The sequence below is a fragment of the Tachyglossus aculeatus genome, chromosome 6 (genome assembly GCF_015852505.1).
Source record: "Tachyglossus aculeatus isolate mTacAcu1 chromosome 6, mTacAcu1.pri, whole genome shotgun sequence".
NCBI classification, from domain to species: Eukaryota; Metazoa; Chordata; class Mammalia; order Monotremata; family Tachyglossidae; genus Tachyglossus; species Tachyglossus aculeatus.
Window position 1 is genome coordinate 48,941,040 of NC_052071.1, and position 20,834 is coordinate 48,961,873.

Consider the following 20,834-nt stretch of genomic DNA (forward strand, 5'->3'; position numbering starts at 1 on the left):
GGAATTCCTCCTGCACCCACTTGATGGGAAGCAGCCCAGCCTAGTGGAAAGACTCTGGGGCCTGGGAGTCCAGGACCCGGGTTCTCATCCTGCCTGTTGCCTACCAGGTGACCTTGGGCACACTTCTCAGTGCCTCAGTTTCCTCACCTGTAAAATGGGGATTCAGTATTTAGACTGTGAGCCCCAGGAGGGACAGGGACTGGGTCTCATCTTCTAGACTGTGAACCCACTGTTGGGTAGGGGCCGTCTCTATATGTCGCCAACTTGTACTTCCCAAGTGCTTAGTACAGTGCGTTGCACACAGTAAGCGCTCAATAAATACGATTGAATGAATGAATGAATGCTTATATTTTATATATATATATGTATATATATATATATATATATATAATATATGCTTCCCCATATGTATATATATATGGGGAAGCAGCATGGCTCGGTGGAAAGAGCCCAGGCTTTGGAGTCAGAGGTCAGGGGTTCAAATCCCAGCTCCTCCACTTGTCAGCTGTGTGACTTTGGGCAAGTCACTTCACTTCTCTGTGCCTCAGTTCCCTCATCTGTAAAGTGGGGATTAAGACTGTGAGCCCCCCGTGGAACAACCTGATCACCTTGTAACCTCCCCAGTGCTTAGAACAGTGCTTTGCACATAGTAAGTGCTTAATAAATGCCATCATTATTATTATATTACACCTACATCAGGGCTTAATAAAGTGCTTGGCACATACCATTCATTCATTCATTCAATCGTATTTATTGAGCGCTTACTGTGTGCAGAGCACTGGACTAAGCGCTTGGGAAGTACAAGTTGGCAACCTAGAGAGGCGGTCCCTACCCAACAGCGGGCTCACAGTCTAGAAGGGGGAGACAGAGAACGAAACATATTAACAAAATAAAATAAATAGAATAAATATGTACAAATAAAATAAATGAATAAATAGAGTAATAAATCCGTACAAACATATATACATATATACAGGTGCTGTGGGGAGGGGAAGGAGGTAAGGCGGGGGGGATGGGGAGGGGGAGGAGGAGGAGAGGAAGGAGCGGGGCTCAGTCTGGGAACTGACTATACTAACTGACTCATACTAATTATACCACAATTAGTATGATTAAAGTGCCTGGAGTCCAATTAATGCAAACAGAGTGTGGATGAGGAGAGAGCAGTCTTGTACTTCCCAAGCGCTTAGTACAGTGCTCTGCACACAGTAAGCGCTCAATAAATACAATTGAATGAAAATGAATGAATAGTTTACCGCCTCAGGGGTGGAAGAGGAAAGGCTGATCCTTATCCTTCCCTCCTCCCTCACTAATTAGACAAGCAGCGTGGAAGGAGCACGGGTTTGGGAGTCAGAGGACGTGGATTCTAATCCCGGTTCCGCCATTTGTCTGCTGTGTGACCTTGGGCAAGCCACTTAACTTCTCTGTGCCTCAGTTACCGCATCTATAAAATGAGGATCAAGACTGTGAGCCCCACGTGGGACAACCTGATTACCTTATATCTACCCCAGTGCTAAGAACAGTGCTTGGCACATAGTAAGCACAAATACCATCATTTTTATTATTAGTGGATAGAGCACAGGCCTGGGAGTTGGAAGGACCAGGGTTTTAATCCAAGCTCTGCCATTTGTCTGCTCTGTGACCTTGGGAAAGTCAGTTAACTTCTCTATGCCTCCATTCCCTCATCTGTAAAATAATAATAATGATGGCATTTGTTAAGCGCTTAATATGTGCAAAGCACCGGTCTGTAAAATGGGGATTAAGACTGTGAGCCCCATATGGGACATGGACTGTGTCCAAACAGTTTAGCTTGTATCTACCCCGGTGCTTCGTTCAGCCCCTGCCACATAGTAATTACTTAACAAATACCTTAAAAAAAAATAAGTGGGGTCAGTCAGACTCTGTTTTGGACTGCTTTGTTCCATGGATTTCTCTTCAGATGCAAACGCTTGGCTACCTGCTTTAATTTAGTTACTGCTTAGGAGGCTCCTGGAGTACACAGCCGCTCTCCCTGACGCGGTGCGATTCCATTCCCTCTTCCCAGACCTTTCCAGCACTTATCTGATAGTCTTCAGAAGAAGAAAGGCAATTTTCAACTGTGAACAACTGTTTTCACACCCAGTGAAGGCAGACGCAAGTGGGGACTCACTGGTGCATCCTGTAATAATAATAATTGTGGCGTCTGTGAAGTAAACCTCCAGCGGTTGCCCATCCACCTGCACATCAAAGAGAAATTCCTTATCATCGGCTTTAAGGCACTCAATCAGCTCTCTCCCTCATCATCAATCGTATTTATTGAGCGCTTACTATGTGCAGAGCACTGTACTGAGCGCTTGGGGAGTACAAATTGGCAACAATTTGTATCCTATCTAACCTTGCTGATCCCCTACTAAAGTCCAGCGCTCACACTCCGCTCCTGTAGCACCAACCTGCCTAATTGTACTACGATCTCATCTACCCTCCCACTGTCCCCATGTCCATATTCCCCCTCGGGCCTGGAATTCCCTCCCTCTTTATATTTGACAATCCACCACGCTCTCCCCGCTTTCAAAGCCCTCCTAAAATCACGTCTCCTCCAAGACGCCTTCCCAGACTAAGCACTTTATTTAGAATAATAATAATGATGATGGCATTTGTTAAGCGCTTACTGTGTGCAAAGCCCTGTTCTAAGCACTGGGGAGGTTACAGAGTGATCAGGTTGTCCCACGTGGGGCTCACAGTCTCAACCCCCATTTTACAGATGAGGCAACTGAGGCACAGAGAAGTTATTTCCCCATCCTCCTTCCCTCTGCATCGACTGTGCGCTAGTCTGTGTACCGCTTAAGTACTTTGATATAATAATAATGGCATTTATTAAGCGCTTACTATGTGCAAAGCACTGTTCTAAGCGCTGATATTCATCTCAGCCCCACAGTACTTATGTAACTATTCTTATACTCTACTATTTCGCTGATCTCTAATCTCCCTCAATGTCTGTCTTCCCCTGTAGGCTGGAAGCTCTCTGTGGGCAGGGGTCTGCTGTATTTGTACTTACCCAAGCTTTTAGAATTGAGCAGTAAACGCTCGATAAATGCCATTGCTTGATTGACTGATAGATACGAAGCATTGGGGTAGATGCGATACCAACGGATCGGACACAATCCCTGTCCCACACACTTGACTCATAGTCTAAGAGGGAGGGAGAGCAGGTTTTGAATCCCCCTTTTACAGATGAGGAAAATGAGGTATAGAAAAGTCAAAATGATTTGCCCATGGCCATATAGCAGGAAAATGTCAGGGTTAAGATTAGAAGTCAAATCTTCGGACTCCCAGGATTGTATGGTTTTTTTTAAATGGTATTTGTTCAGCGCTTATTACGTGCCAGGCACTGAACTAGGTACTTGGGTAGATACAAGCTAATCAGGTTGGACATGGGGCTCACAATCTTAATCCCCGTTTTACAGAGGAGGAAACTGAGGCACAGAGAAGTAAAGTGACTTGCCCAAGGACACACAGCAGATGAGAAGCAGTCTGGCCTAATGGATGGAGGTCTGGCATGGGAGGTGGAAGGACCTAGGATCTAGCCCCTCCTCTACCACTTGTCGTGGTGGGTCTCCCTGGAACTCTTACCCTGTGGATTTCATAATGATTAATAATTGTGGTATTGGTTAAGCACTTACTATGTGCCAAGCACTGTACTGAGTGATGGGGTAGATACAAGATAATCAGGTCCAGCACAATCCCTAGTCCACGAGGGGCTCACAGTCTTAAGTAGCAGGGAGAATAGGTATTTCTACCCCATTTTGTAGATGAGGTCACTGAGGCCCAGAGAAGTGAAGTGCCCTGCTTAAGGCCACTCATCAGGCAAGTGGCAGAGTCAGGATTAGAACCCAGGTCCTCTGACTCCCAGTTTCCTGCTCTTTCCACAAAGCCACGCTGCACCGTCAGTCCCACAGATTACCAGCGGTTTTCATTGATTTCTTTCCGTTCAGCCCGGCGGATGGGCCCCCGCAGCCGCACTCCTCCTTCCCAGGCCCAGGAGTGTAATGGCCTCAGGGACTGTGTCCCTCCTGTGTCCCTCCTGTATATATGTATATATGTTTGTACATATTTATTACTCTATTTATGTATTTTACTTGTACATATCTATTCTATTTTATTTTGTTAATACGTTTGGTTTTGTTCTCTGTCTCCCCCTTCTAGACTATGAGCCCACTGTTGGGTAGGGACTGTCTCTGTATGTTGCCAACTTGTACTTCTCAAGTGCTTAGTACAGTGCTCTGCACACAGTAAGTGCTCAATAAATGCGACTGATTGATTGATTGATTGATTATCTTGTTCAGTGCTTAGTACAGTGCCCGGCACAGCGTAAGCACTTAACAAATACGTGGCCTAGTAGATAGAGCATGGTCTGGGAATCAAAAGGACCTGCGTACTAGTCCTGGCTCCACCACTCGTCTGCTGCGTGACCTTGGGCAAGTCACTCCCTCCATGCCTCAGTTACCTCATCTGTAAAATATGGATTAAGACTGTGAGCACTATGTGGAACAGGGATCATGCCCACCCTGATTACCTTGTATCTACTCCAGTGCTTAGAACAGTGCCTGGCATATAGTAAGTGCTTAACAAATACCATAAAAATGCTGCAGTTGCTGTCATTATCGTCATTATTATTATCATCAAGGGACCCAGTGAAGGAGCGAGAGGGCGACCCACAGAGAAGTCTGGCCATTTCCGACCCTGTCCCTCCTCGCTTTATGTGAAAACGGATGGTAAAACGGTGCTTTTTGGTTCAGTTTGCAGAATGGATTCGGGAGCGCTGGAGAAGAAGTCAGAGAAGACACAGGAGGCCCCTGGAACAGCAAGCAGAGATGAGGGGACCCACCCTTTAGCTCGGGAGAGGGACACTGGACCTAAATGGAAATCTGAGCGGGAGGGCCCGGAAGCCCAGCTTCTGACAGAGGCCTCCCGTCCAGAGCAAGAAGTTTCCGTCAGCCCCACAGCCTCCCCCGGGACATCCAAGACCCTCAAACCCACCAAGAAACGCCCAGACTCCGAAACTTGGCCCTACAACAGGAACGACTTAGATGTATTGTTCTCAGAGCTTTCCCTAGAAAATTTCACCATCTTTCCCCAGTCCAGTGTGCAGGAAGGACCATTTTCTTCTAGCACCTCCAGCCCTAGCACCAGAAAGCCTCTGGAAGAGGTGTTATCCTATGTCTCCGACAGTGATTTGGACAGTAAGGCTCCGGGGCTGGAGGGATTTGAGGGAGCGAGGAAAGAGCCAACTGGCTCAAATTCACAGGCACAGGGAGGGGCCTCTTTGGGTGAGGTGGGAAGGGAGGAAGGAAAGGCCTGGAGACAAGCCCTCTTCTCAGCCCTCCCGCCCCCCAAATCCCACTGCCGCTTAAGCGGCTTAGGGTTTCCATTTCCGAAGCTCTGAAGTGAGGCACAATGTCCCGAGGAATTAGGACCTGGGTTCTAATCCCAGTTCCGTCACTTGTCTGCTGTGTGACCTTGGGCAAGTCACTTAACTTCTCTGTGCCGCTGTTTCCTCATCTGTAAACTGGGGATTAAGACTTTAGCTCTAAGTACAACAGGGACTGTGTCCAACTCGATTATCTGGTATCTACCCCAGTGTTTAGTAAAGTGCCTGGCACATAGGAAGCACTTTGCAAATACCGTTTAAACAAAAAAAATGAGGAAGGCAGGGGAAAAGCTATCCAAGGATAAGAGCTTGACACTTCCAGAGCTGTTGACTCATCATTTTGCTTGCCATCCTGCCCAATTCATTCATTCAGTCGTATTTGTTGAGCACTTACTGTGTGCAGAGCACTGTACTAAGCTCAATGCCATTTATCTGCTACAGCGAGATTGGTCCCCCGGATTGTTAACTTCTCGAGGGCTGGGTTGTGTCCACTAACTCTGTGTAGTCCCCCTAGCACTTAGTCCAGTGCTCGGTGCACGCTAAACACAGGATAAATACCACCGATTGGTTGATTGATTTTTTCCTTTTCTCAGATTTGGACTATCCCTACCTCAAGGACATTCCAAGAAAGACTGGGGTCCTGTCCAGATCTAAAATAGAGGTGATTCCCGAGAGATCAATAAGTCAAGCTTCCATGAAAGCGCTGATGGTGTCCATTCAGGACCACTTGAACAGTGAACAGAAGGTACGTGTGATCCCTGCCCCAAAACACACACAAACACACACACCCATGGAGGTCTCTTCACTCCTTCCTTACTTCTTGTGGACAGACTTTTCTCTGAAACATTCCCGTTTAAAACCTGACACTACTCCATCCGTTTAGTGCCGAGGGCAGCCTACTTTGGTAGGCATTCAGGCGATAAAATATTTGTGAAGAACATTACCGTGCCCGTTAATACATTAAAATGTGTCTTTATAATTGTACATATAAATGTAACGATAACCAAATCCCAGTCTTTTGGGTTGCATTCTATTTGGAGACTGTGAGCCCGTTGTTGGGTAGGGACCGTCTCTATATGTTTCCGACTTGTACTTCCCAAGCGCTTAGTACAATGCTCTGCACACAGCGCTCAATAAATACAATTGAATGAATGAATGAATTTGGAGCCCTCTCTCTGAATTTCAAACCTCCCATGCCTTTTCTGTTTGCTCCTTTTAATCCAACCATTTTTTGGGTTCCTGCCATTTATTGGTATGCTTAGCCTCGGGGCCATTCAACTCTAGCTAGAGATTATTAATCAGAAGTATGGATGTGATGAAACTCTAGGGTCACAGATTTCCACGCTCCCCTCATTTTCCCCCAGACTCACAGTGAGGCGGAGAAGCTGACATTCTTGAGGAACCTATCCACCCTCAGCAAGACTTTGTCCTGGAGTGCAAACAGTGTGACGTTCATTAAGAGTTACCTAGAGAAAATCACCAAGGCCATCCATGTGAGTATTTCTGCTTTACCAATGGCTTTCAGAAACGATTGCTGACAAACTTTTTATTGCTCCCCTGACTTCCACTAACGCCACTTCCTGGCCCTCCCGTCTAGCCTCGTCTTCCTCCTTCGCTCCTCAAATGAAAAGCCAGTTTACAGCAAATTCAGCTGGTGCTCCCCATCAATCAGTAGTATGGATTGAGTGCCTCCTGTGTGCCGAGCACTATTCCAAGTGCCCGGGGGAGTCTTTACCAGAAACAAAAGCAGGAGACTCCAATCAGTCAATCAGTGGTACTTATTGAGTGCTTCCTATGTGCAGAACACTGGACTAAGCTCTTGGCCCACATGAGCTCGGTCTAAGAGGGAGGGGGAACGGATCTTTTATTTCTATTTTACAGATGAAGATACTGAGGCACAGGTGAAGATACTTGTCACAGTCTTTTAGACTGTGAGCCCACTGTTGGGTAGGGACTGTCTCTATATGTTGCCAACTTGTACTTCCCAAGTGCTTAGTACCGTGCTCTGCACACAGTAAGTGCTCAATAAATATGATTGATTGATTGATTGTCCAAGTCACAGTGGCAGAGCTGGGATTAAAACCCAGGTCTCCTTGACTTCCAGCCCTGGACTCTTTCAACTAGGTCATCCTGTAAGAGAATGCCATTTTAAAGAGAGACTTTTGGTGTGAACCCCCCCTTCCCACCCCTCCGCTCCTGACGCAGCCGGTACCCAATCTTTCAAGGTGAACGTGCCACTCGGGGATCCATTCTCTGTCTTTTCAGATGATTGTTATGACAGAGTCCCTCCATTCCCTCGTCAACACGGTGCTCCAGGAGGCTTTCATCACTGTCACCAACTTGAGGTGATCCCCTCTCTGGCTCTCTTTTGGTCCCCTTCTAGTCCAAGAAAGGCCATCTGGCCATGCCCTCAGACCCGACCAGGCCACTTCTAGCTCCAGGAGCCATTTGGGGAGGGAATTAGGAGAACCACTGGATACTTTGGGGGTGGGACTTGGATTTCACCAGTTCTTTTTAATTAAACGGTGGGTATTATTTCCTCCAGCTCCCCTAACATAAGTGTTGGTTCGTCCCCGAGATGGCGTCCAAAGCCTCTTGGCCACTGCTCAGCCCCTTCTGTCCCTCTCGTTTTCTCGTAGCTTACAGAATATCCATTTGCTGCTCACATCGCCAGGGGGATCCTCCCTCTTCACCAATCTCACCAGAAGCATGATAGCCTTGCCCTCGGTCAAGACCCTAAGGAGGCTTGAATCAGGCAGATGCAATGGGCCGCAAAAGACAGAGGTAAATACTCCCGACTGAAAAAAACATTGTCACTGCTGCTTATTTCGGGTCCTTCGACTTCATGATTCTGGACCAGAAAAAGGGAAGCCCAAGAAGGTTTGGGGAGGTGAATTCTTGGAACATTTCAGGTCTACTTCTGCTCCCTGTAATCAACCGGATGACCTCGCTTCATGAGAGATTCATTCCTGTCCTTTGGGTGCCAACCTACATAACCCATTGTCCCAGGTCAGTTGACCTCGGTCTTTCTTTCAGGATAAGGAAGGACGTGAGACATGTCAGCTGGTTTATCTACTGCAACAATTCATAGTGTCACCGATTTCCTGGGATCTGGCCTCAAGGTGCCCCAGGAGGGAAATGCTCATCTTAGGTTCATTCATTCACTCGATCATATTTATTGAGCGCTTACTGTGTGCCAAGCACTGTACTGAGTGCTTGGGAGAGCACAGAGGTGGTGGTACTGATGTTGTGGCTTTTCAGGTTCTCTACAGGCAGACGCTTCTGGCATTCTGTGAAATGCTCCAAAGTTTGGTGATGTCGGATCCTCATTTAGATAAACTGGAGACCATTTTGGAGGTAAGCGGGGTTTAGGGGCGAGGGAGCTGGTGAGGAAGAGCAGTCGTGCTTCTTTGGCCATCGCTACTTGGCTACAAATTTGGTGGAGCCTGATCTTCATTTTTTCTGGACGGTAGAGGTTCAGGTGGTACATATAGGACGAAATTTGTCAATTGGGAGTTGGGGCAGTGGGGAGTGGGCGGAATCTGGGGAGGTCACGGAGCCTGAATCTACAGTATAGGGATGTTGAATTCTCCTAAACTACACTCCTGGCGGGTACAGAGCTCTGAAGGAGGTGGGGTGTGGGGGCTGCTACGTTAGGGAAGAAAAGAGGGAGGAAAGGGAAGGGAAGGAAGTTAAAGAGGTGGTAAAGCAACTCAAGAGGAGGAGGGGGAGAGAAGTGGGAGGAAGAAGGGAGGAAAGGGAAAGTGCGGGCTAAGGAAAGGAAGGTCAGTCACGGGGAAGGGATGTTTCCCCACCCACACTCTCTGGGCTCTGAAGTCAGGCCAGGAGCTCCCTCAGCAAACCCCTCCTAAACAGGCAACCGTCAGTGTGATGGAGGAAAGGGGATTTGGGATTCGCATGTATTTCCCAAGCTAACCCCCTTGGATTTCCCTTCCTCTAACCACAGCACTTGGACCCTTGGCTACAGTCCAAGGTAGATCACGAGCGAGAGAGGGCTGTGATCAGCCTGTGCCTCGCCCTGAGATGCCTGACCCGAAATCTCTCCTTGAGAGTAAGTAACTGGTGGTTCTGACGGCAGTGGAGTGTGGAACCTCCCCAGCCTCTCCTGCCGGATATCTCACAGATGGACTCCTTCCTCGGCGGGTCTAGGTGGGCTCGAGCCTTAAGTGGTTTCCAAAATGGTCCTGGGGGGGACCCTCTCCCCTTTTGCCAGCGCGGGGCTTCCTTCCTCATCCTCTTGGTTCTAATCCAACCAGGAAAGGTCCCAGGCCTTGGGCCGCCACTTGTCAGCTGTGTGACTTTGGGCAAGTCACTTAACTGTTCTGGGCCTCAGTTACCTCATCTGCAAAATGGGGATTAAGACTGTGAGCTCCACCTGGGACAACCTGATCGCCTTGTATCTCCCCCAGCGCTTAGAACAGTGCTTGGCACATAGTAAGTGCTTAACAAATACCAGTATTATTATTATTATTATTAAAGGATGCCAGCTCTGAGACCCTGCCAGATCTGCCCCAGATTTGCACCCTAGAGTAAATATTCGAGGAGAGGATGCGCCTGCTGCCCGATTCTCCTTTTTCCTCCCCATTAGCCCCCTGTCCAGCTGAAGAGACTCGGGCACTTGGTGGCCCTGCTGGCCCTGCTCTGCGGCGACAGTGTGGAGGACATCTCCCTTGAGGCCTCAGAGAGCACGTATCACCTCCTCCGGATCACGGTCCACCTGAAGTGTAAGTCGGCCGGGCGGCCCCCGACACCAAACGGGGCCGAGCCCGAAACTAGCTCTTCCTTCCCTCTGCTCTCCTGCTTCATTCATGCAATCGTATTTATTGAGCGCTTACAGTGTGCAGAGCACTATACTAAGCGCTTGGAAAGTACAATTCGGCAACAGAGACAATCCCTACCCAACAACAGGCTCACAGTCTAGAAGGGGGGAGACAGACAACAAAACAAAACAAGTAGACAGGCATCAATAGCATTAATATAAATAAATAGAATTATAGATATATACACATCATTAGTAAAATGAAGAGAATAATAAGTCCATACATATATAGCAGCGTGACCCAGTGGAAAGAGCATGGGCTTTGGAGTCAGAGGTCATGGGTTCAAATCCCGTCTCCGCCAATTGTCAGCTGTGTGACTTTGGACAAGTCACTTCACTTCTCTGTGCCTCAGTTACCTCATCGGTAAAATGGGGATGAAGACTGGGAGCCCCCCCGTGGGACAACCTGATCACCTTGTATCCCCCCAGCGCTTAGAACAGTGCTTTGCACATAGTAAGCGCTTAACAAATGCCATCATTATTATTATTATTATGTACACAAGTGCTGTGGAGCGGGGAAGGGGGTAGAGCAGAGGGAGGGAATTGGGGTGATGGGGAGGGGCGGAGGAGCAGGGGAAAAGGGGGGATCAATCTGGGAAGGCCTCCTGGAGGAGGTGAGCTTTCAATAGGGCTTTGAAGTGGGGAAGTGTGTGCTAGTTTGGCAGATGTGAGGAGGGAGGGCAATCCAGGCCAGAGGTAGGACGTGGGCCGGGGGTTGACGGCGGGACAGGCGAGAACGAGGCAAAGTGAGGTGGTTAGCGGCAGAGGAGCGGAGTGTGTGGGCTGGGATGTATTAGGAGTGAAGGGAAGTGAGGTAAGAAGGGGCAAGGTGATGGAGAGCTTGGAAGCCAATAGTGAGCAGTTTGGGCTTGATAAAGCTCTCCTGCTTCAGAAAGTGATCAGAAGACAGAAAGTGTTTGAACCTGTCAAATGCCCAGCCCTCCCCCTGCTGCATCCTGGCCTAGTCACATCCGTCCCCCGGGCCTCTCCCCCGGGTCTTGGATGATCACACAGCCTGCTCATTTTACGCGGATGGGCCCCCAGTTAGAATCTTGGGGCCCTTCTTTCTTACCCCCATTGCTGGAATTCTCTTGGGGTTCCTTGCGAATGCACAGTCCACCTCTAATAATAATAATTGTGGTATTAGTTAAGCGCTTACTCGTGGCTCAGTGGAAAGAGCACGGGCTTGGGAGTCAGAGGTCATGGGTTCTAATCCTGGCGCCGCCACTTGTCAGCTGGGTGACTTTGGGCAAGTCACTTAACTTCTCTGTGCCTCAGTTACCTCATCTGTAAAATGGGGATTCAGACTGTGAGCCCCACGTGGGACAACCTGATCACCTTGTAACCTCCCCAGCGCATAGAACAGTGCTTTGCGCATAGTAAGTGCTTAATAAATGCTATTATTAATCATCATCATCATCATCAATCGTATTTATTGAGCGCTTACTATGTGCAGAGCACTGTACTAAGTGCTTGGGAAGTACAAATTGGCAACATATAGAGAGAGTCCCTACCCAACAGTGGGCTCACAATCTAAAAGGGGGAGACAGAGAACAAAACCAAACATACTAACAAAATAAATCAATAAATGCTATTATGAAGTTGAATGCCCATTGGGTGCGATGCATTCTGCTAAGGACTCGGGAAGTACTGTAGAAGCAAGGGACAATATTCCCTTCCTACAAAGATCTTGCATTCCGCCGGGGATCGGTGATGGGGAGGGACCATCAGACAGGTATTTACCAATTATCGAACGTAGGCAGCTGGAGGAAAACGTTTCTGGCCAGGATTCTGCCTCTCTGGTAGGCAATCCTTCTCCAAACTTGACTCCCTCTTCCCAGCACGGGAGCAAGAGCTGCAGTAAAGCTGCCCTTAGCAGGGGTGACTAATGAGAAGGGGAAGCGTCCCTATCGCTCCAAAATAATAACGATAGCATTTATTAAGCGCTTACTATGTGCAAAGCACTGTTGTAAGCGCTGGGGAGGTTACGAGGTGATCAGGTTGTCCCACTGGGGGCTCACAGTCTTAATCCCCATTTGACAGGTGAGGTAACTGAGGCACAGAGCAGTGAATTTGGCTTGCCCAAAGTCACACAGCTGATGATTGGCTCCCCAAATCCCTTTACCATTGGCAAAATAGTCGAACAGTAGAAACTCTGTTGAAGTTCTGCCCCGTCATGAGGGGTCCAGCCTGTGAGACAGATTCAGCCCAGAGACCAGTATGATGATGATTATAATAATATAATATATGGCAGTAATATTTGTTCAGCTTTGACTATGGGCAAAGCACTGTACGAAGTCCCTAAGATAATCGGGTGGGACGCAATCCCTGCCCCACCCAGGACTCAAAGTCTAATCAATCAATCAATCAATCAATTGTATTTATTGAGCGCTTACTGTGTGCAGAGCACTGTACTAGGCACTTGGGAAGTACAAGTTGGCAACATATAGAGACAGTCCCTACCCAACAGTGGGCTCACAGTCTAAAAGGGGGAGACAGAGAACAAAACCAAACATACTAACGAAGTAAAATAAATAGAATAGATATGTACAAGTAAAATAGATAAATAAATAGAGTAATAAATATGTACTAACATATATACAGGTGCTGTGGGGAAGGGAAGGAGGTAAGATGGGGGGATGGAGAGGGGGACGAGGGGCAGAGGAAGGAAGGGGCTCAGTGTGGGAAGGCCTCCTGGAGGAGGTGAGCTCTCAGTAGGGCCTTGAAGGGAGGAAGAGAGTGAGCTTGGCGGATGGGCAGAGGGATTGGGGGCATTCCGGGCCCGGGGGAGGACGTGGGCCGGGGGTCGATGGCGGGACAGGCGAGAACGGATTGAAACATCTAGTGGGTTTGGGTGGGGTGGTCCACACTTCTGCTACTACCATCGATCGTCAGAACAGGGAATCCCACTTGGGTCCTGTCACATTATTGGAAAACAAGCAGTGAATGTGGCTGGAATTTGCCAGTCTTTTGGAGTTCAGAGGACACCTTCATCGAGTACACTTTCCAACATGTTTTACAGATCTCACCTTTGGTTCAAAGAGCCTTTTGAAAATGAGGGGACTGATGAGGAAGTGCAACGAACTCCTCAAAGTCTACAATACCGAGAAATTCTTCAACAACCCATACAAGATTGCTGAGGTGATTTTCATTCATTCATTCATTCATTCATTCAATCGTATTTATTGAGCGCTTACTGTGTGCAGAGCACTGGACTAAGCGCTTGGAAAGTACAAGTTGGCAACATATAGAGACGGTCCCTACCCAACAGCGAGCTCACAGTCTAGAAGGGGGAGACAGACAACAAAACAAAACTTTGAGCTGGGATTAGACAGCAAGACATTAATTGAGCCGGAACCCAACCCTTCTGTCATTCATTCATTCATTCAATCGTATTTATTGAGCGCTTACTGTGTGCAGAGCACTGTACTAAGAGCTTGGGAACTACAAGTTGGCAACATATAGAGACGGTTCCTACCCAACAGCGGACTCACAGTCTAGAAGGGGGAGACAGACAACAAAACAAAACATATTAACAAAATAAAATAAATAGAATAAATGCGTACAAGTAAGATAAATAAATAGAGTAATAAATATGTACAAAAATATATACATATATACAGGTGCTGTGGGGAGGGGAAGGAGGTAAGATGGGGGGCATGGGGAGGGAGAGGAGGGGGAGAGGAAGGAGGGGGCTCAGTCTGGGAAGGCCTCCACAGAACCTTGCCCCTTTTCATTCATTCAGTCGTATTTATTGAACGCTTACTGTGTGCAGAACACTGTACTAAGCACTTGGGAAGGACAAGTCAGCAACATATAGAGACGTTCCCTACCCAACAACGGGCTCACAGTCTAGAAGGGGGAGACAGACAACAAAACAAATGGCTTTATTTTGAGGACCTTGTTTTTTTCCTGGGCCACTTTTCTAGTCAACCAATTGATTGTGTTTATTGAGCCTTTTTCTGCACAGAGTCCTGGAGTAATAATAATAATAATGGCATTTATTAAGTGCTTACTATGTACAAAGTACTGTTCTAAGCACTGGGGAGGTTACAAGGTGATCAGGTTGTCCCATGTGGGGCTCACAGTCTTAATCCCCCTTTTACAGATGAGGGAACTGAGGCACAGAGAAGTGAAGTGACTTGGCCAAAGTCACACAGCTGACAAGTGGCGGAGCTGGGATTTGAACCCATGACCTCCAACTCAAAATCTCCCGCTCTTTCCATGTAGCCAGCTGCTTCTCGACTCTGTTGTATTGAATTTTCCCAAGTGCTTAAAACAATGTTCTGCATACAGTAAGGGCTAAATAAATACCATTGTTTGATTGATTGATTGATTGTGAGAATACAGTAGTGGTAGTAGACTTGAACCCATGGGGGATAAATAAACAAATAATACTATTTATTGAGCACCTATTATGTGCAGAATACTGTATTTAACACTTACAAGAGAAGCAGCCTGGCTCAGTGGAAAGAGCCCGGGCTTTGGAGTCAGAGGTCATGGGTTCAAATCCCAGCTCCTCCAATTGTCAGCTGTGTGACTTTGGGCAAGTCACTTCACTTCTCTGGGCCTCAGTTCCCTCATCTGTGAAATGGGGATTAAGGCTGTGAGCCACATGTGAACCTGATCACTTTGTATCCTCCCCAGCGCATAGAACAGTGCTTTGCGCATAGTAAGCGCTTAATAAATGCCATTATTATTGCAAGACAACAGAGATGGTAAACACAATCAATATTGTTATTATTCCAGAAACACCCTGAGGAAAGCAGTGATATTCTCTGCCTTCTTACTTCTCCCCCTTCTCTCTCTCTCTCTCTCTCTCTCTCTCTCTCTCTCTCTCTCTCTTTTTTTCTCTCTTCCCTCCCCGCCCCCCATCCCCCTGTGCTTTCCCTAGTGTTTTGGCTGATAATCTTTCTGTTGTCAGCAGGAGACTGACTTTCCATCACTTCCTGTTGGAGGCCCCCGGAGCTGTGGTAGTTGACGCCACTGGGGTAAAGCTTGCTTGTCCCCATCATTTCAGGTCTTCGAAATTTTTCTCAGCCCGGCGGAGCTCTCCCAGTTTATCATGACCGTCCTGGATGGCCTGAAGAACCTGCAACATCTCTGCATCCAGGCAACGGCTGGACCGCTGCTGGCGATATTGGTGAAGAACGCTAGGACCCGCCTAGAGAAGGTGAGGGCCTAGGCTGCTGTCCCTTCACCTCAGGCTGGATTTGGAGCTGTGACATTAAACCGCAACCCTGAGAACGCCCCGTGGTCGGGAGTGGGAACCGGGAGCCCCCCGTGGAACAACCTGATCACCTTGTAACCTCCCCAGCGCTTAGAACAGTGCTTTGCACATAGTAAGCACTTAATAAATGCCATTATTATTATTATACAGGGGGGCTCACAGTCTTAATCCCCATTTTGGCAGAGTCAGGATTTGAATCCACGACCTCTGACTACAAAGCCCGGGCTCTTTCCGCTGAGCCATGACCTCCCTGCCCTTTCACATCTGAAAATCCACTACTCTCCCCATTTCAAAGCTGTCCAAAAATCTCACTCCTCCAAGACGCCCTCATTCATTCATTCAATCGTGTTTATTGAGCGCTTACTGTGTGCAGAGCACTGTACTAAGCGCTTGGGAAGTACAAGTCGGCAACATAGAGAGACGGTCCCTACCCAACAACGGGCTCCCAGTCTAGAAGGGGGAGACAGACAACAAAACGAAGCATGGAGCCTTCAGTGACTAAGCTCTCATTTCCCTTCTCACTGTGCCTCCATCTCACCTGTCTCGCCGCCGACCCCTGGCCCACGTCCCGCCTCTGGCCTGAAATGCCCTCCCACCTCAAACCCTCCAGACAATTATTCTCTCCCCCTTCAAAACCTTACTGAAGGCCCATCCCCTCCAAGAGGCCTTCCCAGACTAAGCCCCACTTTTCCTCATCTCCCACTCCCTTCCGCGTCACCCTGACTCTCTTTGCTCTGCCCCCCACCCCACAGCTCTTATGCATTTATCTGTAATTTTATATATTTATATTGATGCCTGTTTACTTGTATTGATGTCTTTCTCCCCCTGCCCCCAGACTGTGAGCTCACTGTGGACGGGGATTGTCTCTCTTTATCGCTGTATTGTACTTTCCCAAGTGCTTAGTACAGTGCTCTGCACACAGTAATTCTTCGATAAATATGATTGAATGAATGAATGAATGAATTTTCCCTATCCACCCTCCCCTCTGCATTGATTATTGAGAAGCAGCGTGGCTCAGTGGAAAGAGCCCGGGCTTTAAAGTCACAGGTCATGGGTTCAAATCCCCGCTCCACCACTTGTCAGCTGTGCAACTTTGGGCAAGTCACTTCACTTCTCTGGGCCTCCGTTACCTCATCTGGAAAATGGGGATTAAGACTGTGAGCCCCACGTGGGACAACCTGATCACATTGAAACCTCCCCAGCGCTTAGAACAGTGCTTTGCACGTAGTAAGCACTTAATAAATGCCGTTATTATTATTATGCACTGTGCCCCATAAGCACTGCCATATTCACCCCAGCCCCACAGGTCTTAAAGAAATATTCTTATACTACCCTGTTTCCCCTATTCCTAATCTATTTTAAAAATAATTATGGTATTTGTTAAGGGTTTACTATGTGCCAAGCACTGTTGTAAGCGCTGGGGTAATACAAGGTAATCAGGTTGTCCCACTTGGGGCTCACAGTCTCAGTCCTCATTTTACAGATGAGATAACTGAGGCACAGAGAAGTTAAGTGACTTGTCTTCACCCGTAGACTTTCGGCTGCTTGTGGGCAGGGATCACGACTATCAACTCTGTTGCTCTGCACTTTCCCAAGCGCTTTGTCCAGTGCTCTGCCCATAGCAAGCACTCAATACATACCACTGATTGATGCTTAGTGCTTAGAACAGTGCTTTGCACATAGTAAGCGCTTAATAAATGCCATTATTATTATTATTATTATTGATCGATGAAGCAGCGTGGCTCAGTGGAAAGAGCCCGGGCTTGGGAGTCAGAAGTCGTGGGTTCTAATCCTGACTCCGGCCCTTGTCAGTTATGTGACTTTGGGCAAGTCACTTAACTGTGCCTCAGTTACCTCATCTGGGAAATGGGGATTAAGAATGTGAGCCCCCCCGTGGGACAACCTGATGACCTTGTATCTACCCCAGCGCTTAGCACATTGCACATTGTAAGTGCTTAACAAATACCACCATTATTATTATTATTATTGATGGATACCTACTCTGTGCCTCAAAAATCCGGCCTTTTAATAATAAATAATAATAATGACGATGGCATTTGTTAAGCGCTTGCTATGTACAAAGCACTGTTCTAAGCGCTGGGGAGGTTACAAGGTGATCAGGTTATCCCACGGTGGGGGCTCACAGTCTTAATCCCCATTTTCCAGACGAGGTAACTGAGGCCCAGAGAAGTGAAGTGACTTGCCCAAAGTCGCACAGCTGACAGTTGGCGGAGCGGGGATTTGAAGCGCTTAGTACAGCGCTCTGCACATAGTAAGCACTCAATAAATACGATTGATTGATTTGAACCCATCGCCCCTGACTCCAAAGCCCGGGCTCTTTCCACTGAGCCACGCTGCTTTTTACCAAGCAGCGGTAGCAGCGACAACAGCAGCGGCATTACCTGTCCAAAGCAAGAACCTGGATGGGGTTTTGTTTTTTTCATTCAATCAATCAATCAATCAATCAATCGTATTTATTGAGCACTTACTATGTGGAGAGCAGTGTACTAAGCACTTGGGAAGTACAAATTGGCAACATTCCTTTCCAGGTGCCAGAAATTGTGAGGGCCATCTGCATCCGCCTGCCCTCCATTGACCAGCACACTGCCCGGCACCAAGTCATGGGCCTCGTGAGCCTGCTGATCGCCGAACCCAAGTCCACCAACGAAGTGCTCAACTACCTTTTATCTCACCCTGTCCCCTATGACAAGTAGGTCATCCAACTCTCGGAAAGCTTGGGAGCAGCCAGACCTAGATAGATCATGGAATCCGGGAGTCAGGATGACCTGGGTCCCGGTCCTGGCTCCGCCACTTGTCTGCTGGGTGACCGTGTGGCCTGGCACATAGTAAGCGCTTAAATACCATAAAAAAATTCAATCAATCAGCCGGGCTGGGATAGGTATAAGCTAACCAGGTTGGGTACAGTCTATGTCCCACATGGGGCTCCCAGTCTTCACCCCCATTTTTACGGATGTGGTAACTGATGCCCGGAGAATAATAATAATAATAATAATAATAATAATAATGGCACTTGTTAAGCGCTTACTATGTGCAAAGCACTGTTCTAAGCGCTGGGGGGTTACAAGGTGCTCAAGTCCCACGTGGGGCTCACGGTCTTACTCCTCATTTTACAGACGAGGTAACTGAGGCTCAGAGACGTTAAGTGACTTGCCCAAGGTCACACAGCAGACATGTGGTGGAGCTGCAGCGTGGCTCAGTGGAAAGAGCCCGGGCTTTGGAGTCAGGGGTCATGGGTTCAAACCCCGGCTCTGCCAATTGTCAGCTGGGTGACTTTGGGCAAGTCACTTCACTTCTCTGGGCCTCAGTTGCCTCGTCTGTAAAATGGGGATTAAGACTGTGATGTCCCCGTGGGACAACCTGATCATCTTGTAACCTCCCCAGCGCTTAGAATAGTGCTTTGCACATAGTAAGTTCTTAATAAATGCCATTATTATTATTATTATTATTATTATTATTATTATTATTATTAAGTGACTCACCCAAGCAGCAGACAGGTTTCGGAGCTGGGTGGGAACCAAGGTGCTTCTGACTCCTAGGACCAAACTTTATTTATTAGGCCATGCTGTTTCCCTAAGCTGCTTGTTAATCACTTACTATGGGCCAAGCATTGTTATAATAAGAATGATGGTATTTGTTAAACGCTTACAATGTGTCCCACACTGTTCTAAGCGCTGGGGTAGATACAAAATAATCAGGTTGTCCCATGTGGGGCTCACAGTCTTAATCCCCATTTTACAAATGAGGTAACTGAAGCACAGAGAAGTTAGGTGACTTGCCCAAAGTCACACAGCAAGCAGCTGGCAGAGCCAGATCTGTAAAATGGGGAATAAGTCTGTGATCCCTATGTGGGATAGGGACTGTTTCCAACCCGATTTGCTTACATCCACCCCAGCGCTTAGTACAGTGTCTGGCACATAGTAAGCAGTTAACAAATACTATAATAATAACAATAATAATAATAATTAAGTACTTAGTATTATTAAGTACTTAGTACAGTGCTCTGCATGCAGTAAGTGCCCAATAAATACAATCAATTGATTGACTGATTGTAATAATAATAATAATGATGGCATTTATTAAGCATTTACTATTCAGTCCTTACTATGTGAGCCTGTTGTTGGGTAGGGACTGTCTCTATATGTTGCCAACTTGTGCTTCCCAAGCGCTTAGTACAGTGCTCTGCACACAGTAAGCGCTCAATAAATATGATTGAATGAATGAATGAATGAGTCCTTACTATGTGAGCCCATTGTTGGGTAGGGACCGTCTCTATATTTTGCCGACTTGTACTTTCCAAGCGCTTAGTACAGTGCTCTGCACACAGTAAGCGCTCAATAAATAAGATTGAATGAATGAATGAATATGTGCAAAGTACTGTTCTAAGCTCTGGGGAGGTTACAAGGTGATCAGGTTGTCTCACAGGGGGCTCACAGTCCTAATCCCCATTTTACAGTTGAGGTAACTGAGGCAGGGATTGTATCTTCTTCCTCTATTGCACTTTCCCCAGCACCCAGCAAGATGCTATACATGCAATAGGTGATCAATAATTATAATTATATATTTGGGTTTTCGTCATTCATCCCGAATGAGGGGAGATTGCCAAGTCTCTCTCCCGGACTTCACATTTCTTCCATGTGTTTGATGTTATACTGTACTCTCCCAAGCTCTTAGTACAGTGCTGTGCACACAGTAAGCGCTCAAGAAATACGATTAATAATAATAACAACAATAACCCAGGTCCTCATGCCCGTGCTCTTTCCTCCCCCTTTCATGAGTCCAACCAGCGTGGGAAGAGCCGGAGGGTGATGGAATAACAAATATGTTGTACCCCGTCTATGCCTCGTGTGCATATTAAGTGGGCAAATTTTTAGAGAAGCAGTGTGGCTCAGTGGACAGAGCTCCAGGCTTGGGAGTCTGAGGTCATAGGTTCTAATCCCAGCTCCACCACTTGTCAGCTGTGTGACTTTGGGCAAGTCACTTCACTTCTCTGAGCCTCAGTTACCTCATCTGTAAAATGGGAATTAAGACTGTGAGCCCCACGTGGGACAACCTTGATTGCCTTATATCCCTCCCCAGCGCTTAGAACAGTGCTTGGCACATAGTAAGCGCTTAACAAATACCAACATTATTAAATACATAGAGAGAAGTGACTGGCCTTGCCTGGCTACTTATCTTCCTCCTACAGCAGTGGTTTGCACATCGTAAGAGCTTAATAAATGCCATCATTATTATTATTATTATTATTATTATTAATTGAGGTGGTTGGTCTGCCTTGCACAGGCTTCCAGTAGGCGACAGGGATGCCCGGCCCCTCAGGATGATGTAGTGAACTAATTTTC

At 47.4% G+C, this 20,834-nt stretch overlaps 1 protein-coding gene across 1 annotated transcript in view; it reads left to right on the forward strand.

Moving 5' to 3' along the window:
• The first annotated feature begins 4,780 nt into the window (after positions 1-4,780).
• The window catches only part of LOC119929948 (maestro heat-like repeat-containing protein family member 7), a 32,284-nt gene continuing 16,230 nt past the window's right edge, over positions 4,781-20,834 (forward strand). The window contains exons 1-11 of the mRNA XM_038748329.1: positions 4,781-5,216; positions 5,998-6,149; positions 6,769-6,897; positions 7,670-7,749; positions 8,044-8,188; positions 8,666-8,761; positions 9,372-9,476; positions 10,014-10,149; positions 13,267-13,385; positions 15,265-15,417; positions 18,024-18,184. Of these exons, the coding sequence (XP_038604257.1) occupies positions 4,781-5,216; positions 5,998-6,149; positions 6,769-6,897; positions 7,670-7,749; positions 8,044-8,188; positions 8,666-8,761; positions 9,372-9,476; positions 10,014-10,149; positions 13,267-13,385; positions 15,265-15,417; positions 18,024-18,184 (1,712 nt within the window). The remainder of the gene's footprint in view (positions 5,217-5,997; positions 6,150-6,768; positions 6,898-7,669; positions 7,750-8,043; positions 8,189-8,665; positions 8,762-9,371; positions 9,477-10,013; positions 10,150-13,266; positions 13,386-15,264; positions 15,418-18,023; positions 18,185-20,834) is intronic.